A 19,171-nucleotide genomic window follows, 5' to 3' on the forward strand; every position below is an offset into this window, starting at 1 on the left:
CTCCTGTACACACCGTGTTACAGAGAATCCAAAACAATTGCCAAACAGACAAAAAAGCTGTACTAAAACAATGTGTAGACATTGCGATCCTTCTGTACTGAAATCAATGCTAGTTAAAACTGATCTGAACTGTCGCACTTCTTTCTTCCAAAAGAGCCCAGACAGTGGAATAAAGTCTCCCAAAATTAGAAGTAGTAATGCAGAAAATGCCCATGGGGAAAAAAAGAGGGTACTTCTCAACGTCATCCTGTCCTCCATCCCCCACCCCAAAATGCAAAATGTCAGAGTGAAGGAAAATTCTGTCATTTTTTTGTCATGTGCATACTTTGGGCATGCACAGTTTGGAAACAAACAACAAACCCTGAAGACAATATTCACCTGTCTGTAATTCATCAGAGCTGAGCCAGCCTGAAGATATACTACAGGACAAGTCAGCAGAGCCTGATATATTTCAGAAGCTCTCATTAAGATGTAATGATGTGTCCTGAGAGCCTTCTCTCAAGGAAATTCCAACAGGGTTTACAGCTTAGTGTAGTAATTTTTATCCGAGCATAAATTCCTTCCTTTAAATTACTGAAAATGTAGCCCTTGTAAGTGGTAAGGAAGTCATGAAAAAAATCAATCAGAAAATAGAATGCTGCTTTCAATATGAATGTCATTAACAAGTAGCCCACCATTTTTTACATCTTCAACAGAAAACACACAAATGAAACTGATGGTGCTTTTAGCTATATAGCTGAACTAATGTTTAAGATGCTATTAATAAAGTCTATCCTTGATCTTTTTGTGTTCACATATAATTAGGTTTTGTTTTGGTTTTACTTTTTTGCTACTTTGTCATAACTGCTACATAAATTGTATTTCCACGCATAAAGTGGAACCTACAGGAAAAAAAAAAATCCATTCATTTCACTTAACGATGAGCTTATACCTTCAAGAGGAAGCCTGCACTATTATCAGAAATTCATTCTGAAATACATTTTAACAATAAATTACTATTTAAAATTTAAATTTCCCTTGATAAATTGGATCTAGCCTCTTCCATACTTCAGAGCACCTATTAGTTGCCAGTTCCCACAAAGTCTTACAATCCTCTGTTCTTGGGCAGTTTTATCCCTCCATTCCAGGTACCCTTTTCTCCCATTTCTTTAAGATGTAATCAATTAGTCCTTCTGCACACCCTGCTTTTCCTTGCTGACTGCAGGCTGCGGCTATTCATAACTAGCTATTCACAACCAGCAGACCAATATTTTAACAGATTTTCCAAGTTCTTTTTTTTTCTATTTTCTCTCCAAATGGGCTTGATTCAGCAAAACAATCGCATCTGCAACTTCAAGCATTTCTCTAGTTCTAGTGTGCTGCAGTTTACACTAATTCTGTGTATCAAAACCAAAGGGAGAAGCAAACCCTCTAAACTGAATCAATGCTTTCCCGTACGTTAAACAACGTATACTTCTCAGTATGTGTGTTATAAAGAAGAAAGTATTTGCCAATTATGAAACACCCACTCTTCCACTTTAGCATACTGAAATAAGCGAAACACCCTCAACACCTTTCTATTTTTCTTCCCTTCCGCTATCATGCAGACTCTTTCATGGCCTCTGTTTATCATCTGTAGTGCTTCATTAGATGTAACTGTTATTGAAATGGCCTCTTATTTGAAATCATCCTCACGTCATCACAGTGACTTGTTTCCCATGCTCTGAGACTTCCTCAGTTACTAATCAGATATTAATCAATGTTAAAAAATGCATTTTAAAAGCACTAGCAGCACCTAGTGCTCCAGACTAAACAGCCCCAGTTCCTTCAGCTGCTCTTCGTAAGACTTGTTCTCTAGACCCCTCACCAGCTTTTTTGCCCTTCTCTGGACATGCTCCAGCAATTCCATGTCTTTCTTGTAGTGAGGGGCCCAAAAATGAACACAGTACTCAAGGTGTAGCCTCGTCAGTGCCGAGTACAGGGGCATGATCACCTCCCTACTCCTGCTGCCCACACTATTCCTGATACAAGCCAGGATGCCGTTGGTCTTCTTGGCCACCTGGGCACACTGCTGGCTCATGGTCAGCCGGCTGTCCGCCAACACCCCAAGGTCCTTTCCTGCTGGGCAGTTTTCCAGCCACTCCTCCCCAAGCCTGTAACATTGCATGGGGTTGTGGTGACCAAAGTGCAGGACCTGGCATTTGGCCTTGTTGAACCTCATACAGGTGGCCTCAGCCCGTCGATTCAGTCTGTCCAGATCCCTCTGCAGAGCCTTCCTACCCTCAAGCAGATCGACACTCTCACCCAACTTGGTGTCATCTGCAAACTTACTGAGGGAGCACTCAATCCCCTCATCCAGATCATTGATAAAGATGATAACCAAGACTGGACCCAAAACTGAGCCCTGGGGAACACCACTCGTGACCGGCCACCAGCTGGATTTAACTCCATTCACCACCACTCTCTGGTCTTGGCCATTCAGCCAGTTCTTTATCCAGCAAAGAGTACAGTCATCCAAACCATGGGCAGCTAGTTTCTCCAGGAGGATGCTGTGGGACACCATGTCAAAGGCCTTATTAAAGTCCAGGTAGATGACATTGACAGCCTTTCCCTCATCCACCAGGTGGGTCACCTGGTCATAGTAGGAGATCAGGTTGGTCAAGCAGGACCTGCCTTTCATGAACCCATGCTGGCTGGGCCTGATCCCCTGGCTGTCTTTCCCATGCCTGGCGAGCGCGCTCAGGATGAATCACTCCATAATCTTGCCCAGCACCGAGGTCAGACTGACAGGCGTGTAGTTCCCAGGATCCTCCTTCCAGCTCTTCTTGCAGATGGCTGTTGCATTGGTGATCCTCCAGTCATCTGGGACCTCCCTTGTTCGCCAGGACAGCTGATAGATGATGGAGAGTGGCTCTGCCAGCTCCTCCACCAGTTCCTTCAGCACTCTCGGGTGGATCCCATCCAGCTCCATAGACTTATAAGTGTCCAGGTGGCATAGCAGGTCATTAACTGCTTCCTCCTGGATTGCGCAAGGTTTATTCCACTCTCCATCCCTATCTTCCAGCACTGGGGGCTGACTACCCTGGGAATAACCAGTCTGACTATTAAAGACTGAGGCAAAGAAGGTATTAATTACCTCAGCCTTCTCCTCATCCTTGTTGGCAATATTCCCCCTCGCATCCAATAAGGGATGGAGACTCTCATTGGCCCTCTTTGTTGTTGTTGATATATTTGTAAAAAAATCTTTTGTTGTCCCTTACAACGGTCACCAGCCTGAGTTCTAGCTGGGCTTTTGCCTTTCTAATTTCCTCTCTGCATGACCTAACGAGACCCCTATACTCCTCTTGAGTCACCTGCCCTTTCTTCCATAGGTGGTAGACCCCCCTTTTTTTCTTGAGTCCCAGCAAGAGCTCCCTGTTCAGCCAGGCTGGTCATTTTCCCAAGATACAGGACTCATTATTAGGAAGTAATTAATCTAACAGTTCTATTGGAATCTCTTTACAACTCTTTCAAATGAAACAATGAAGCAATTTCTTTCATATTAACATTTGCATTTTAACAAATACCTTACCAGGTCTGCAGATATTTCACAACAAGTATCTTCCATTGCAAGTTTTGGATTACAATAAACTGTTATGCGGTGAAGTTCAATCTGTTAAGAAATACAAAAGAGGTTAATATGAAGTGTAGAAAATCATGTGTTACTGCATGCATTTTCTTATCTTGGCATAATAAATTTTCACTCTGAAACACTGTTTATTTCTGAAATGCTGGAAAAAGAGACAAATCCAAAACAATTACACAGCTCCTCACTTGAGGAACAAATTATGCAGCCTATTACTTTGATGTAAATCACATTTTAGATTTAATTTATCTTCACGAAGTTGCATCCCTCTGTACCGCTTTTGCTACACTACGTAGGCATTTCAGCCCTCTCGACATCCTCCGCAAACCTTCTTTTCAGGAACGTAATTTTCTCCTTCAGAGTAAAGCTTTGATAAACTCTATCTCACAAACATCTTCTTTCACTTTGGACAGGCTTTTGCCTGGATCTTGCCAATAAAACACCCGCAGAGCAGAAATCACAAATTCCGTACATAAAGCTTCTGTTTCAGAGATTTTGGGTGGATTGGCAAGATGAACAGCATCTAATTTTAACTAGCTAATCTTGCCCTTGTACGCCTCCTTCTGCATCTGTTCTGTATCCTCTTATTCTATGCCTTGCACTTGGTATTGAGAAGAGTGACTGTCGGTACAGGATCTGCTCTGTTGCCTTAATCAGGTTTATGCCCATAATGTTTTCCTGCAACCGTGGAAATCCCGATTGACAACTTCTGCTCAGAATTATCCAGCCCATGCCATGCAGCCAACATAAAATAAAAAGAATCTGCTCATCCTCCTGCATGCTACTTGGAAATGAGGACATGGTACACATATTTCAAATAAAGTTGAACTTGGTCTTAGAAAGTAACATGAAGCATGAGCTTGGCCCCATGAAATGGGAGCTCTGAGTCCAGGCCAAAGTGTTTCGTGCCTTACAGGACTGATTCCTCCCACTATGCTAGCCTGCATTTACAATGTGCTATTTTCATCTGGAACTGCACAGTGTACATAACATAGCTGAAACTTTCAGATGGTCACTATAAACTTCAAGCCAGATGCTTTAAACCTGGTAACTGGATGTCAGTGTACTTAAAACAAACTGACATTTCCCGGAGCTTTCAAATTGCTGTGAGCTATCTGCACAAGGAAACAGAGGAGAGCATCTCTGGGACAGAAGACACCCCAGAAGAGTACGGGGTTGCCTTGGGTAATTCTTGCACCAAAAGCTGCAGGACACACACCTCCAGCCACCCCCTAATCCCTCCCATTCGGAGGGGGGAGCGACAACTATGAACAATGTGCCCCTATTCCTGCATAGCTGAATTACCCTGGCATGTGATACGATCCTGATACATAAGTAATCCTTAATTGTTTTTGAGTTTCGCATTTATCAAAGAAGAGACAAACTGTAAAAAATGACCGATACAAACTTATAAATAAATCTCATAGAAATTGAAAGAAAAAAATTACCACTGGAAGTTATCTCTAAATGTAGTAACATATGTCTATGCTAATGAAGTGGCAGACTCCTGAAATCAGAACCAAGCTTTTGTAGTTTTGGCAACAGAAAGCTTGCCTTAGCAGATGCTACAGCACTGCGTATTGTTTACAGAAAAAGACTTAAGGACTTCAGATTAAGAACACACACTCAAAATTAATAATCAGTTTTGAACGTTTTATCTATATAATTCTTTAGAATAGGAAGTTAGTAAAACTGTGGCTGAAACATGATTTTAAGTTATCTGGTTTTCCTTTCATACTACTCACATCTACAGGCTTATCATCTGCAGCACGAGAAGCAATCAGAGTCCTTCCCTGCAAGTCAATGGTGAATTTTTCATCAGTCTGCTTTCTCTCAATTAAATTACAATCCAAATAGAGGGAAATGATCCCCGACTGCACGCTAATACCAAGCTTATGCCACTGACGATCAAACAATGGATAAATTTCTCGACTCTTAAAAGTGTAGTGCAGTATATTTCTGTGAGCAGATTTGGTCATATACTCCACAACCTTTTTTGTACCATCCAGAAGCACAGAGATCTGAAAGCAAAATAAAATAAAAGAAGTCACTTAAAAGTTACGAGTACAAGAATTAAACACATATACAAACCATACATAACAAAAATACTTTGACTACATAGATTGGGCAAGAATTACGTTATGAAGCATTCTTCTATGTAACTTTGTAAATACATATCAGCTATAAATCACAACATGCCTTCTTTTCCTAGTTTGCAGTCTTAACTCCATACATTTTGTTGAATTGCTGTCATTCCTATGATAAATCATCAATTATATCAGAGCGGTCTGTCTATTGTATATAAACTGTAGCTAAAACCAGCAGTGAAACATCCACTAAACTATATTTGCCATATTATATGGGAAAAAAAGAAACTTAATCAAAAAAATAAATCAAAGACAACTCTAACCTCAGGTGTGTCATACTGATTTAGAACTTGCCATATATACCAACGCTCTTTCTTGGTACTTCGCCGTACACGGAATATAGCAACTAGAGAGTATTCTTCAGGAAGCCCATTTGGAAACACTTGCCTACAATAGGTGGGAGGAAAAAAAATTTTTTGTTACTCTTATACACACAAACACTGCTTAAAAGGATTGAACTGAAATAATACCTGGTGAAAACATACAAATTCAAAAAAACTCATACAAATTCATGGGTTTCAGCGTTCAGAAGCGCCTCTTCTCACAAGTACAATTCAGTTTATTTACAAGAATAAATAGCTGAAGATTTTGCTAATGAATTTTTTGTTCTTTTTTTTTTTTTTTTAATCTGTGATTACTATAAATAGGAGTCTTAAAAGAAATGCTGCAGAGTGAATGCTGCACATAAACATATTTTAAAATACTGGTTTTCCCAATTTACTGCTTGGGATACTGGAACAAGTTTCCCAGAGGTTTTCTGGAGTAATCCCTATCCTCAGAGACTTTCAAAACACAGCTGGACAGGGCTTATAATAACCTGAACTAACATTCAAGTTGGTCCTGCTTTGAGCAGGGGCTTTGATCCAGTGACCTCCATGGGCAATGACTCGGACATCTTGAGTACTAGAACAGGTGGACTTTAGCAGGTTTGAACAAAAATAAGGAATGCATTTCTGAATGAATGACATTCCGGCCTTTGATTTTTTTATTCCTTTCTTACCTAAAATATGTTGATGCCTAAAAAAAAAGGTCTGAATTGCTACCTATATCACAGAATGCAGTACAACACCACTTCTATGAACTATTTGCAAAACTTGTATTTCAGAAAAAATGAAATTAGTCTGTAACTCAATTCTACAGACTTTGGTAATCACTAAATAGACACTAATTTTGTCCTACACAAACTAGGATGGTGCAATCAACTTTTTTCTTTTGAAGTTTCTCCATTTCAAATTATTTCTTTTCTAAGGCAGCGGTGAGACAAATGAAAACGACGCATGTAAACACTACACAACACACGAGCAGCTAAAGTGTTAACACAGCTCTGCTGAAAACTGTCATGATTGCCCAACTAGCCACACTGCAAAAGGCATTCACTGGATCAGAGCAGAAGAAAACTGAGGGCCCCATGCAGCAGAAAAATTTCCTCCATTTTTCTTCCCACAATCATGTGAAGTAAATGGTTTAGTTCTAAAAAAATACAAATGGGATTATAATTACACAGCAAGGTACTATGAAGGCTTTATTAAAAAAACTAAAACCAAACCAAAGGGAAAAAATAAGAGAAAAGCACCAGCTGACAACAACCCCACAACCCTCCTGGAAATCTGTGCACTTCAGTCAACTTAGGATCTCAGGAAAAATACCTTCTGTGTGGAGAAGCCTGCTCTAAATCCTGCCAAAGAGCTTCTCTATGGACTAACACCTATTTAAGTCCCTTATGTGGGAATCACACTTCTTTGGCTTTTTTTATGTCCCACAGCTGATTCCTGTTTTATTCCAGGACCAAATTGGCTGCTCTCCCACATTGTTAGTGGACCCATATGCTCTGTTGTACAGCTATAGATGTTTCAAAGTGAAAAGGTAAGACAAAAGTGAAGAGGATTTGCAGGACTTTAACCTCAATTTCATACTAGTCTGTATTTTAATTATAGCATAAAGAATATGTTTATGATTTATAAAGAAAATACCTTAACTGGACATCAGTACTACATGAGTGCGTCTCTGCAGAACAGTAAACTATCCGGACATGGGATCAGCCCTGTGGTTTACAGCACCCCAGACAAGCTAAGGAGATGGCATCTCAGGTTTACAGCTGTAAACTACACAGGATATCTGGCTGTGGAGCATCTGATTAGCTCTCCAAAAGCAATTAACTTTCCCAGCTAAGTTCCGTACTGGGAGACACAGGGGAATTTACATCAATGGGCAAAGGGTAAACAACTGTGGAAGGGAAACGATCAGAAGTCTTCATCCAACGAAAGGAGGGGAAACCATGATTGGTATGAAAAGTCTGCAAAACAAACGGAAGTAGTTCCTGGACATGGTAGGTACTCTAGTAAACATGGAACACTTCTTTTTTTTTTTCATCATTGTAGCTTTTTACTGCAAGCCTCTCTGATACTTTAAGAGCTAACTAAATGATAGTATTAACCTTCTAAAACATTAAGTGTTTCAGAATTTTCTAAAAAAAAAAAAAAATGTGGTTGTGGGTGAGTGCACATGATCTAAAATTACCTTTCTTAACTGTTTATCAAACCAGGACAAGAGTTAAGGCACGGGTCAGCGTTATAAAAAAGGGCAGGAGTTCACTAGCTTCTCTTACCTTTGAACGGATAGAGAAAACTGTACTGGGAGAAACAAGAAAAGCAGACAAGGTCAAATTAATTCCTAAGGGCATTACACTGATTTCACTGAAGTCAACTAAAGAGGTAAGATTTAAGTAGAAATGGACCAAGGATAAATTCAGTCAGATTCAAAAAACAACTTAGGTGGGAAGGTACCTCTGGAGGCCAATGGATCTAACCCCCTTGCTCAAAGCAGGGCCAACCTGAAAATTACATCAGCTACTATAAATCCTGTTCAGCTGAGTTTTGAAAGTCTCCAAGAATGGTGATTATTCCACAACCCTCTGGGAAACTCATTCCAGTGTCTGGCCAACAAACGGCACAAATTTGGAATACAACTACTGTATACCAAAGACATAACAGAAGCAATATCTTTATTCTGAGAAGAGTTCTCATTTTGTAACTATATGAACATTCCTTTGTGACCAAAAAGTCATTAACAGATGCTTTAAAGGATACATTTAATACTTGACCCTTCCAGTCTGATGGTGAATGCTGAAAGGAAAAAAAAAAAAAAAAAAGGAGGGATAAAATGCTGAGAAAACTAGCATACTATTACCATGCACAATTTCGTTCCTATGCTTTTGCTCCCTGAATGTTTTCAAGTGAATGTAACAGAGTAAAAAGCATGCATCTACCATTGAAGTGACTTAGGTACAGACGATCAGTAAGATACTGTAGCAATATTTAAGTACTACTACCATGGTATCTTCTACTCTGTAAAGCTCAGTTAAAAACTCCTTAGAAATAGGCGAAGTATGTATGCGTTTTAACAATAAATATATAATGACATTTCTTGGGGGAGGAAAAAAAGCTGGAACAGAAATGTGAACATAAAACTTCATATCGAAACACAAGTAAAGCCAAAACAAAATTTTGCAGAATACTCAGTTGAAATTCAGAAGTTCTTTGAATGTTTACTATACTGTTTTGCCTGATTGCATCTACCAACATTTAAAAACTAATGAGAAAACTAATGAGATGTCACGTGCAGGGTGAAAACAGTAAAGAAGCAGCATTAAACATTAATGAAAAATAGAAAAGCAAGTTGTTCTACATGTCCACAGATTGACAAGTACTTCCTCACAGAGTATTTACCCTTTCCATGTGGCACAGGGAAAGAACAGTAGGAAAAGGAGAGACAATAAGGATGAAGGAAACCTGTACCAAGCTCACCTCAAAGCTGACAGATGTAAAGCACAAATACAGAGAACCTTAACTTAGAGGAGTACATCATGGTGTCCAAAATGAAAGCAGTAAAGGAGATGATAGGTCTTAAGAAAGCTCTAACATTACAGAAATATGGGTAACAATTAATTAAGTGTGCAAATTCACCTATAAAGATGCAAGAAAGAACTTACAGGCTAAAACAGATAAGTAAGTGAGGGTATCCTTGGCACCTGGTCTCTGAACCAGGGGATGTTCATGGTTTTTTGAAGAAAAGTGTCTGAACCAAAATACATAACCAGACTTGGGACCAAAACCATGAATCTGAGATACTCTTCTCCCAAGAAATATCCTTAACAGTGGGACAACAGCCACGTTCTCCCATTCCTGTTGAGCTTCCTCAGTTTAGGACAATCCCAACTAGACATCCTTCCTGGATGGCTGCCCTACCCTTTACAGCTATTGAAAAGGTCCTCTTCTCCCTCTTCTACACTGAAAGTGCTGAAGACTGCTGTGGTTTGTGTTGAATGCAATGGTGTCCAAGATCATTATGTGCAATGTAAGCATAGTCAAAGGCTTAGGCACCTCTGGGGACATGGGCAGCATTCAGGCATCTCTATACACACCTTTGAGTCACAATGAAACTTGGGTGGGAGCTACATGCCTGGCTGCTTAAGACATGGTGCTTCCGAGCTTCCCTGGAACTTATGCCCAGATGCCAGGGGAAACCTCTTGTCCAAAATGACTCATTTTAGATGCCACCAGGGGTTAGGTGGTGCTTGAGAGCAGGCAATTTGAATCACTCTCTGAAACTCAAAACGCCCAAAGTCTGACTAAATTAGACTTTAGGTGGAATTCAGACAGTTTGATTTTCTCTCTCTGTCCATATTGTCAGTAGCATGTAATAAAAAAATGCAAGTCGATGAATGGAGCACTGTGTTCTCAAAGCGCAGCACACCCTTGGTGGAAACTGCTTAAAACAATAGCAGGAATTAAAGCACATGAACTGAATATGCAGGCTTGAATTTACACCACCCTAGCCTGCAGGACTGAGGCATAATTGTAAATTACAGAGGCCCCAGTTGACAGACTGAGAAGACCAAAGATAACCGTCAGGAAAATCCTGAACAATACAAGGTTTTAGATTGTACATATATTCATTACAAATCCAGACATTCAGGTATCTCTTAATGTTCTACAGGTTGAAGCATCAGGCAGATGCATCTAGAATGTTAAACACACACTGATGTTCCTGCAACAACCATTTACCGCTCTATCAAAGCATATGTATACCCAGAGTTGCAAATGCTTTTGTTGCATTCTCCTCTTTTTTACTGGATTAAATGTAGCCATAGTTTTTCCTAAAAACAGATGCTGTGGCCCAGGCACAGCATAGACTGTACAGTATGAAGTTACCAGAAGAACAGTTACAGGAATTTTGCATGAACTTTACAACTGTATTTGTGAATACCTTCCACTGTTTGTAATGATCAAGTATAAACCAATTTTTGGCAAAATATTTGCTTATTTGTTTATTTCCTCAAAAGTTTTGAAAATTTCTGAAATGCAGATACCAGCTGGTTCTCCTAATGCTACCATGCTAAAAGAAGTAATTATGAATGAATTAACGGTGTATTCACTGCTATAAAAAGTTTTAGTTCTATCTTTGTAAAGCAGCATTGAGTTACCCATATCAAATTTAGTAAGGCAATCCTTTATTTACCTTTTGTTTTTATTTTTAAAAAAAGCATTAATGGAAAAGCAGCATCTATTTTTAAATCTCATGAACTCTAATTGTTCCGTATCAAATGAAAATACACTACACTATATGATAAACTTCCGTATTTACAAGTATCAATGAAGTCTCCAGCTTGCTGAATATCTTCCAAGAAGAGAAAGATGAGCCAACTTACATTTCCTGAGAGTGAAGTGAGAGATGTTTAGACTTTATGGCAAGACATATCTTTTCCAGCTGACATATACCAGGTAATGGTATATGTCACTTGTAACACAACAATGTTACAATAATCTGGTGACCAGAGCTCAAGGAGTCAGTTTAAACAAGTTTCCTGTGGTGAGTAATGACATATTTAGCACTACGTTGATGAAGCCACTGAAATCTTAACCTTTTCAAGTTTGTTAAGGGGTTTAAACTGAGATCCGTTATGCATAAAAGTAAAGCTCAGGTGACCAAACACAAAAAGTCTCCACATTATTCTCTATATATCTACATCAAATTACTATATTTTTGATTCTCGGTATTTGCCTAACTTGACTGATGCAATGGGAGAAGGGGAAATAACTAACTAGAACAATTTACCAATCTCTGCCTAGAAAAGGCATTTTAAATTCTTTTCAAATAAAAGTTAAGAACAGCTGTGTGTCACTCAGTATAAGAAATAATTTCCTTCCCATCCATCTTCCTCAAATCACATTAAGATGCACTATACAGTTTCATGTTACATTAGGCCTCAAGTTGTTTTCATATGACACATTATATGATGCAACTCAAGGGAAACTATTCAGACAGCTTAAGAGTTATTAATTACTTTGGGAGAGCTCAACCCACTCAGAAAATGTACTGCTGAAAACAAAGCTGCAAATTATTTTAATACTGAGAAAAGGGATTTACCTAAGATTTCATATACTTCAGCAGGCCTCTGCTTTCGTTTACCAAACAGGTATAGATTAGCTGTCACTTTTAATATACAGGTGGTTTAGAAATATTTTTTTGGTGAAAGTCAATGTTATCACTATCAAAATTTTAAAGGGCACTCAAAACAAGTTTGGTTTGAAAGAGAAACAGAAATATCAAAACTGTTACACCTGCACAGAGCACTTTTCCCCTAACGTTTCCAGCAATATTCTGTATCCTTATTTACATGAATTATCGGTAAACTCCTGGCCCTAATGAAGTCAAAGGCCAGTCTTCCATTGATTTTAAAGAGGTCAGGCTAACAAAACTACATCTGCTTCCCAAGTTTGCCCAATTTCTGTGCATTTTAACTTTTCTGGGGAAGAAAAAAAAAAATCAGTCAACAGCAATAACAACAACAGACCTAAAAGTAGTAACATATTGGACTAGATGACCCACAGAGGTCCCTTCCAACCCTTACTATTCTATTCTGTGATAATAATGGATATTGCAAATGCAACAATCTTTCTTCTCATTTTCCTAAGCAGAATTCTGAAGCCTGATAAAGTTTTGAGAAAATTCAGGTGAATGTTGAGGCTTTTGGAGTCTTATCTTGTGGAAGGCAACTTTCAGCACTTATACAGTGATACACTTGCCTTGCTCAACTCAGATATTTATTTTACGAACCATATAGGACTCAGAGCAATCAGTGAACTTTTCTTGTCCTTGGAAAGTAAAAATTACCCTAGCAAAGACCAAAGGCTACCAAAAGTAAGAGTGTGTGATTTGGGCATGCAGTCATTGACTCTTTCTCTCCCTTTTTTAATAATGAGCGTATTTTAAACTGTAAAAAGATGACAAAACAGTCTCAGAAACTAGCAAGAGTATCACATTATAAAAAAACTATATTCAAACAGCACGTTTCCCCTTCCAAAATATCACAGCTTACCCTGAATGTTGCACAGTAAATTAAGCTGCTCTTATCAGTAGCAAGCACCTTTCCACAAAGAGGTACACTGAGTGGCAAAGAACGACAGCCATACCACCAGAGAACATTGTGAAGGAAGATGAGTCAGGGAAGAGGAGCAAGCCAGAGCCTGATTACTTCAGAAAGCTAAAACTTTACTCACTTTAATTTTGTACTCCAAGGAGCCTCCCACACCTGCACTGGTATAGACTCTAAAAAATGCAATGCAACGGAGTGGATCCAGACAATGGATATACTACAGAAAGCTGCCCTTTTACATGCAAAGCAAGTAAAAGAAACATACAGGGTACTAGAAAGACTTGGGTGGCTTTTGCAGTACATAGGCATTGAGATGTTCCTCCAGACACTTTTGAGCTCAACCTCTAAAGCATGGTTACCTGTGATTCAGAAAGACTGAAGTCAGTTTCTGTGATTCACTCCAGTCTTACATTAAATACAGGTCTTGCATTCAGACTGCTTCTTTTCCTTAGGAGATGACCAGAGAACAAGCAGACATACTGCTTTCTGTGTCTGAGAGATGGGGAGCACAGATGAGAAAAACATGGAACTCTAGTTCGTTCACAAAGGGGAAAAACATTTCCTTCGCATCTGCTTTCTCCTAATCATGCAACTGTATGACACTTTCTGGTGTCTTTCTGCCTCATGCTGCTCAAACCAGATTGGTTAACCACGTGTTGGCATCACTTACTGACTGAGAAACATGTGGAGATTTTCTAACATTGCTGGCAGAAAGTGACCAAATCCAGCCTCTGTTACCCCAGTCTGTTTTTTTCAACCTGATTCTTCTCACATATATATTTTCAGTAGCTGTGGCAGCCAGGTAACACCTCTGTAGCAGATACTGATGCATCAGTAATTGATGCCTTCAGTTACACCTGCCCCTCCTCACACAGATGAAACATGCGATGTTTCTCATATCAAGCCCCCTTTCACTGAGCATTTCTCCACATTCTATGGATGCTAAATCTGCTCAGGTATCGAAATGTAAAAATGTCTGTTAGGAAGAGCTCTTTCCAGTACCAGCACCCATCTCCCTATCATAGCTACACTGAAAATATAAAAATAACTCAAAAGAAATCCGTCTGTTTTGAACTCTCTTCATCTCCTGACAGGACTCATGCTCTTCCTAGATGTATAACTCGTTGCCCTTTCCTTTCTGTAGCTAAATGTAGTCCACCACACACATGCACACCCCCTATCCCCTTTTTTTCTAACAGTTTCTACTCCTGTGATTCCCTGCAGGGAAGGAAACCTCCCTGGACACAGGCAAAAATGGTCTTCTTGTCCAGCACAAACGTCGAAGAAATCTTCAGTGCTTTTCCTTACTCAGAACCACACTAGTAAATCGACTGCCTCTATAAGGAAACTTACTCAGGGTCTGACACATTTCTCACAAGCAAACCAAAAAAACTGAACAAAACGTTCTCCACGGAGACTGATGGCAGAATCCGGAGAAGGGTGATGATCTGTCTGTTTCTTCGGTGGGTTTGTGATTGTCTCCTAAGAAAAGATCTTTGATCAAAATTTAAAGCTAAGATGTGCTTAAAAGAATGGCAGAGATTTAAATTCTCTTCAAGTCATTCAATAATTGTATCAAGCTTTTTGGTATTTTTACGTAATCTCTCAAGGCCATTTTGCGGTGCTAAATGTCCTAAAATCCAGTCGTGGTACTCTGTTTTTTCAAGTGTGGCAACCATCAAGAGAAGATGATGTGAACCTAAATACTTTTAAAGGAACTTTGCATACCACTTTTAACATCTACCCGTGTCTTTATTTAGACATTATATGAGCAGCTCTATAACTCATGTGGTCCTGCTAGTTCGCTTCCAGAAATGGAACAAAGACAACAGGTCTAGTTATTAGTCTGTTATTTGACAGTCTCTGAAGTCAATGAGATATTAAATTATTATGCTAAATATGATTATCTACAGTGGAATGGAGTTATTCAGCTGATCAAGAAACCCTCTGAAGATGCTGGAGAAAAAAAATAATTACAGTAACCTCTGAAAGTCAACTGGCAGTGAAAATTGCTCTACACCCATTTTTACATGCTTCCTACCCTGAAGCAAGATCTATGGTACAGTGTTAGTTATCTGTAGATCTCAGTGGTTGCTGTTGTCTGGAAAAGCAAAGAAAATGCAGGCTACAGTCTGTTGGAGGCCATAATTCAGTCTGAAGACAGATGATGCATTTCATACTTTGTAAAGGAGGGAGGAAATCAAGAATGCCGTTTCTTTTTTCTTGGCCTATATATCCATGTAATCTTCTCTAGAGAAGGAAGAAATCCAGGCATCCATCTCTCCTTGAAGGTTTTCACAGCCAATTTACCAGCACCGTACAGACCTTTGTATAGGTATCTAGAGATGCTAGCTGATTCCAGAAACAGAATGGTCTTTTCAGTTCGGTACATGGGAGGGCTAGTCGGCTCCGGCAAACCTGCATGCCTAGAAACTCACACCATCCTACTTCTCATGCTGGTCTTGTGAGAGCTAGCTTGTGTATTTCAGCTTGACAACCTAAAAATGTTGTTTCCTCAGAACCCTCAGCTTCTTCCTGTTTAGTCTCCCCTCACCCCCATCCCCAACTTTTGGTAGCTTTTTACAATGAATCTGTGGAACAAGCGCTAGCAAAGCTAACTGTTGATTACACTTGGAACAGGCTCCCCGCTTCCTTCCCTGGTTTGTTCTGCCAGGTCCTAGACAGCCCTGGCTGATGGTAACAGGCAAACCATCTCTCAGGCCGGCACCCCTCTTGTGAAAATGCCGAGTGCTCACAGCGAACATAACAGCATGGCTGGCAGAGGAAAGGGAGAGCTAGAAGGACGGCTGTAAGGAGCGCAGCTGAACCAAACTTTAGGGATGCTTTTTTCCTAACCTCCTCAAATAATTGCCTGGATAACTGGCCTCCGCCTCTTCAGCACAGAGGAATGCCTACCATTAAATTCACTCCAGGCTAAAGTCACAAGCAGGCCATGCTAAGCAGTGCTTGAGAAAAAAGGCACAGGCAACACTGAAGCTACTACAGCCTACAACACTGTTATAGATGGATATATCTACCCAACTCGGTTCCAGCTGATCTCCCCAAAAAAAGAAGGCATAAGTGGTGAAGATTAAGTTACCAACAGAAGAGATCAGAGTAGGAAAGAAGGTTAATGATACCAGATACCAGGGTCTGACCTGAAATAAGTAGCTCTGTCAGCTGCAAGAGCGAAGATACAGGGAGAGAACATGCTTTTGCTTTAACACCCCCTACACACAGCGTGACTAGTCTACAAATATTTCAGCCTGGTGTTCTGCTTACAATTTGAAGGATAATTAGACAAATAATGTGCTCTCTTGCAGTTTGTAAAAACTGTTAACATTCATGGATTTTAAGTGAATGAATATGGAAAGTAAAAGATCAAAAAATTCATTTGCATCACAAAGAAAGACTTCATAACATTTTCAGAAACTGGATATTATAACTTTTCTGAAGTCTCAGGACTTAGAAATGAGTTGTGTAATTAAATAAAGTTAAAAAAAAGGGTACATACAGTTTCACCTGCATCTCTCACAGTTTCTGTAGTAATGAGACTTTTGGTAAGTTACAGATGAATTGGGGTTAAAATAATCAATCTCAAAAATATCAACATCGGATTGCTATCTGCTGAGTCATAACTATGTTTAACAGGATGGGCCAAGGACCTGCGACTTGCTAACCCCGCTACTACCAGACCCAGCTGGGAAACAGCCAGGTATTCCCCTTAAAGGGCTAGGAGAGTAACAAAAAAAAAAGCTTCTAAAGACATTGGGTCTTCCATTAGGTCCAAGACAGAGGTGTTGAAAGCAGGCTTCAAGCAGTAGTAGGTCTGGGTAAGTCAATAAACATTTTATTTAGATTTTACCTAAGCTTCACATCAAGAGAACCCACCAAATCCAATTTGAAATAACACTGCATATTACAGGGAGTCCTTCTCTGGCTGGGGAAACAGGCCAGATGCCTTATATCCAAACAAGGCAGCTTGATATGCTCGGAATTTACAAACTTTTCTCAAAACAGCAAAGGCTTCACGGTACAAAAACTTTGCATTAAAACAGTGCATCAGCTATAATTTCATGTGAGGCTGAATCATCTGTGTAACTCCTATGCAAAAGTAACAGAACTAGAATGAACAATGATCTTATTTTTCAGCGGTAAGGCTGAGACTGAAATCTTCACTGCTGACAAAAATTCTAACACCATATTACCTACAGCAAACCTCAGTCTAGTAGATGAAGTGTGGAAGAGTTATGACAGTAAAGAAAATATCACTAGTATCACCAATATTTTGCATTGTTTAAAATTCTAACATTTAAGCATGCAATGAGATGCAAGAAATATTTTGTAATTTTTAAAAAGGAAATACTTTGCCCCCCCAACATCCTATGACAAAACCAGACTTTTAATTAATTCACTCTTACACAACAAGTTACTTGGTTGACAATGGAATTAAGTACCCAGTATCATGGGAATCTATATTCTTAAGGAATAAAATCTATTAACAGTATAGTCTATGACAGAGTCACAGAATCCCAGAATGGTGGAGGTTGGAAGAGACCTCTGGGGGCCATCTAGTTCCTGCTCAGGCAGGGCCACCTAGAGCCAGTTGGATAGGAGTACATGTTTACTTGCCTATGAGAACAAAATCAATCCATCATAACCCGTTTAAAGAGACGACATGTAATTGTGGTAACAGAAGTTAGGATGCTTTAAAAAATGTAACCTTAGGCATAATATGAATTCACATTAGTAGTGCTAACTGGTCCTTAAGGAGAGCAATGAAGCAAGGCTGTGTTATAACCCTTCAATCTTTCAAGAACTCTAACCAGTTAATGAGTCATGACTTTCCTTTCCATGAAATCTTATCAGCTATCTTGAATCACAAAGTGTTTTTTTCATGCTCCTAACACTTTCACAACAAACCAATTTTAAGCTTATGTAATTTCCTGGTAGCATTGCATTATTTGTCTCCACATACTAACAGTAATACAATCATTTATCACTTCATAAATTTAAAGAAAGTCCCGTAGAAAGTAACCTCTGAAGAATAAGAAATCTTTTCAAAGTCTATGCTCCTTTTGGAATAAACACAGATGTTTGACAGCATTTCTTGCATCTAACCTTTTCAGACATTCAAGTCATCATATATAGTTCCATTACCAAACTACCGCTATAATATATCTTCTATGTTTCATCTTGTTGTGGTACATTTTCTTCCAATGTCTCTGTCCACTTGATTATTCTTACAAGTTACTGACTTTATCACATATTGTCCACAGTTCATATAGGAATGAAACGTCATATGTTAAATAATCTCAATTCTCAGTGACTTAATTTCACAGGAGATACTTACAAAAACCCAACCTACTGTAATGGAAGGCTCCCCTCCCCAAACACTTTGTTTCCAAATAACACCTTTATCTATAAAATGAGTGAGCATTATCTGTACGAGTCAGCTGCTAGACGTCAATCCTAAGCAACTGCAATAATTTAATGCTGTAATTGCATTTGCTGTACTTCAGAGTAAGCACATCCAGAATGGAGGGTCCTGGGTGTAAGAAATGGACCTGGAAGTGTGCTTGTTCCTCTTGTCTTGGCAAACAGTTCCTGTTATTGTATGTGCTCCTGGTGAATACTACTATCTTTTTTGTTTAATTTCAGAGATTAATTTAAACTGGCAGTCATCTAGCACTCTGAACTGCTTAGCAGTAAAAAATAAGGTGCATGGAGTCACAGCACCTTGATGATGCTGTTGTTACTTCTCAGGGTGGTCCAAAGGAAACCTCACGTTCCTTAGCCATAAAATAGCCATTGCTATTTTACAGCATATGTTCAACAGTACTTGGGTAATCAACACAGCTCACCAAGGACTAAGAACACACACCTTTCTTACTAAAGTCTCAGAAGAGTTCACAGAGAAAACTGAGTAAAAGAGATAAACAGAAGATTATCAAGGACTTAAACACTAAAATTTCTATTATGGGT

At 39.3% G+C, this 19,171-nt stretch overlaps 1 protein-coding gene across 4 annotated transcripts in view; it reads right to left on the reverse strand.

Moving 5' to 3' along the window:
- The window catches only part of COL19A1 (collagen type XIX alpha 1 chain), a 214,630-nt gene that overhangs the window by 174,406 nt on the left and 21,053 nt on the right, over positions 1-19,171 (reverse strand). For all 4 annotated transcript variants that reach the window (XM_075414584.1, XM_075414582.1, XM_075414583.1 and 1 more), the window contains 3 exons: positions 6,015-6,138; positions 5,350-5,625; positions 3,551-3,631 (listed from right to left, as the gene is read on the reverse strand). In XM_075414584.1, coding sequence (XP_075270699.1) covers positions 3,551-3,631; positions 5,350-5,625; positions 6,015-6,138 — 481 coding nt within the window. The remainder of the gene's footprint in view (positions 1-3,550; positions 3,632-5,349; positions 5,626-6,014; positions 6,139-19,171) is intronic.

This window comes from Opisthocomus hoazin, chromosome 2 (assembly GCF_030867145.1).
Source record: "Opisthocomus hoazin isolate bOpiHoa1 chromosome 2, bOpiHoa1.hap1, whole genome shotgun sequence".
NCBI lineage: Eukaryota > Metazoa > Chordata > Aves > Opisthocomiformes > Opisthocomidae > Opisthocomus > Opisthocomus hoazin.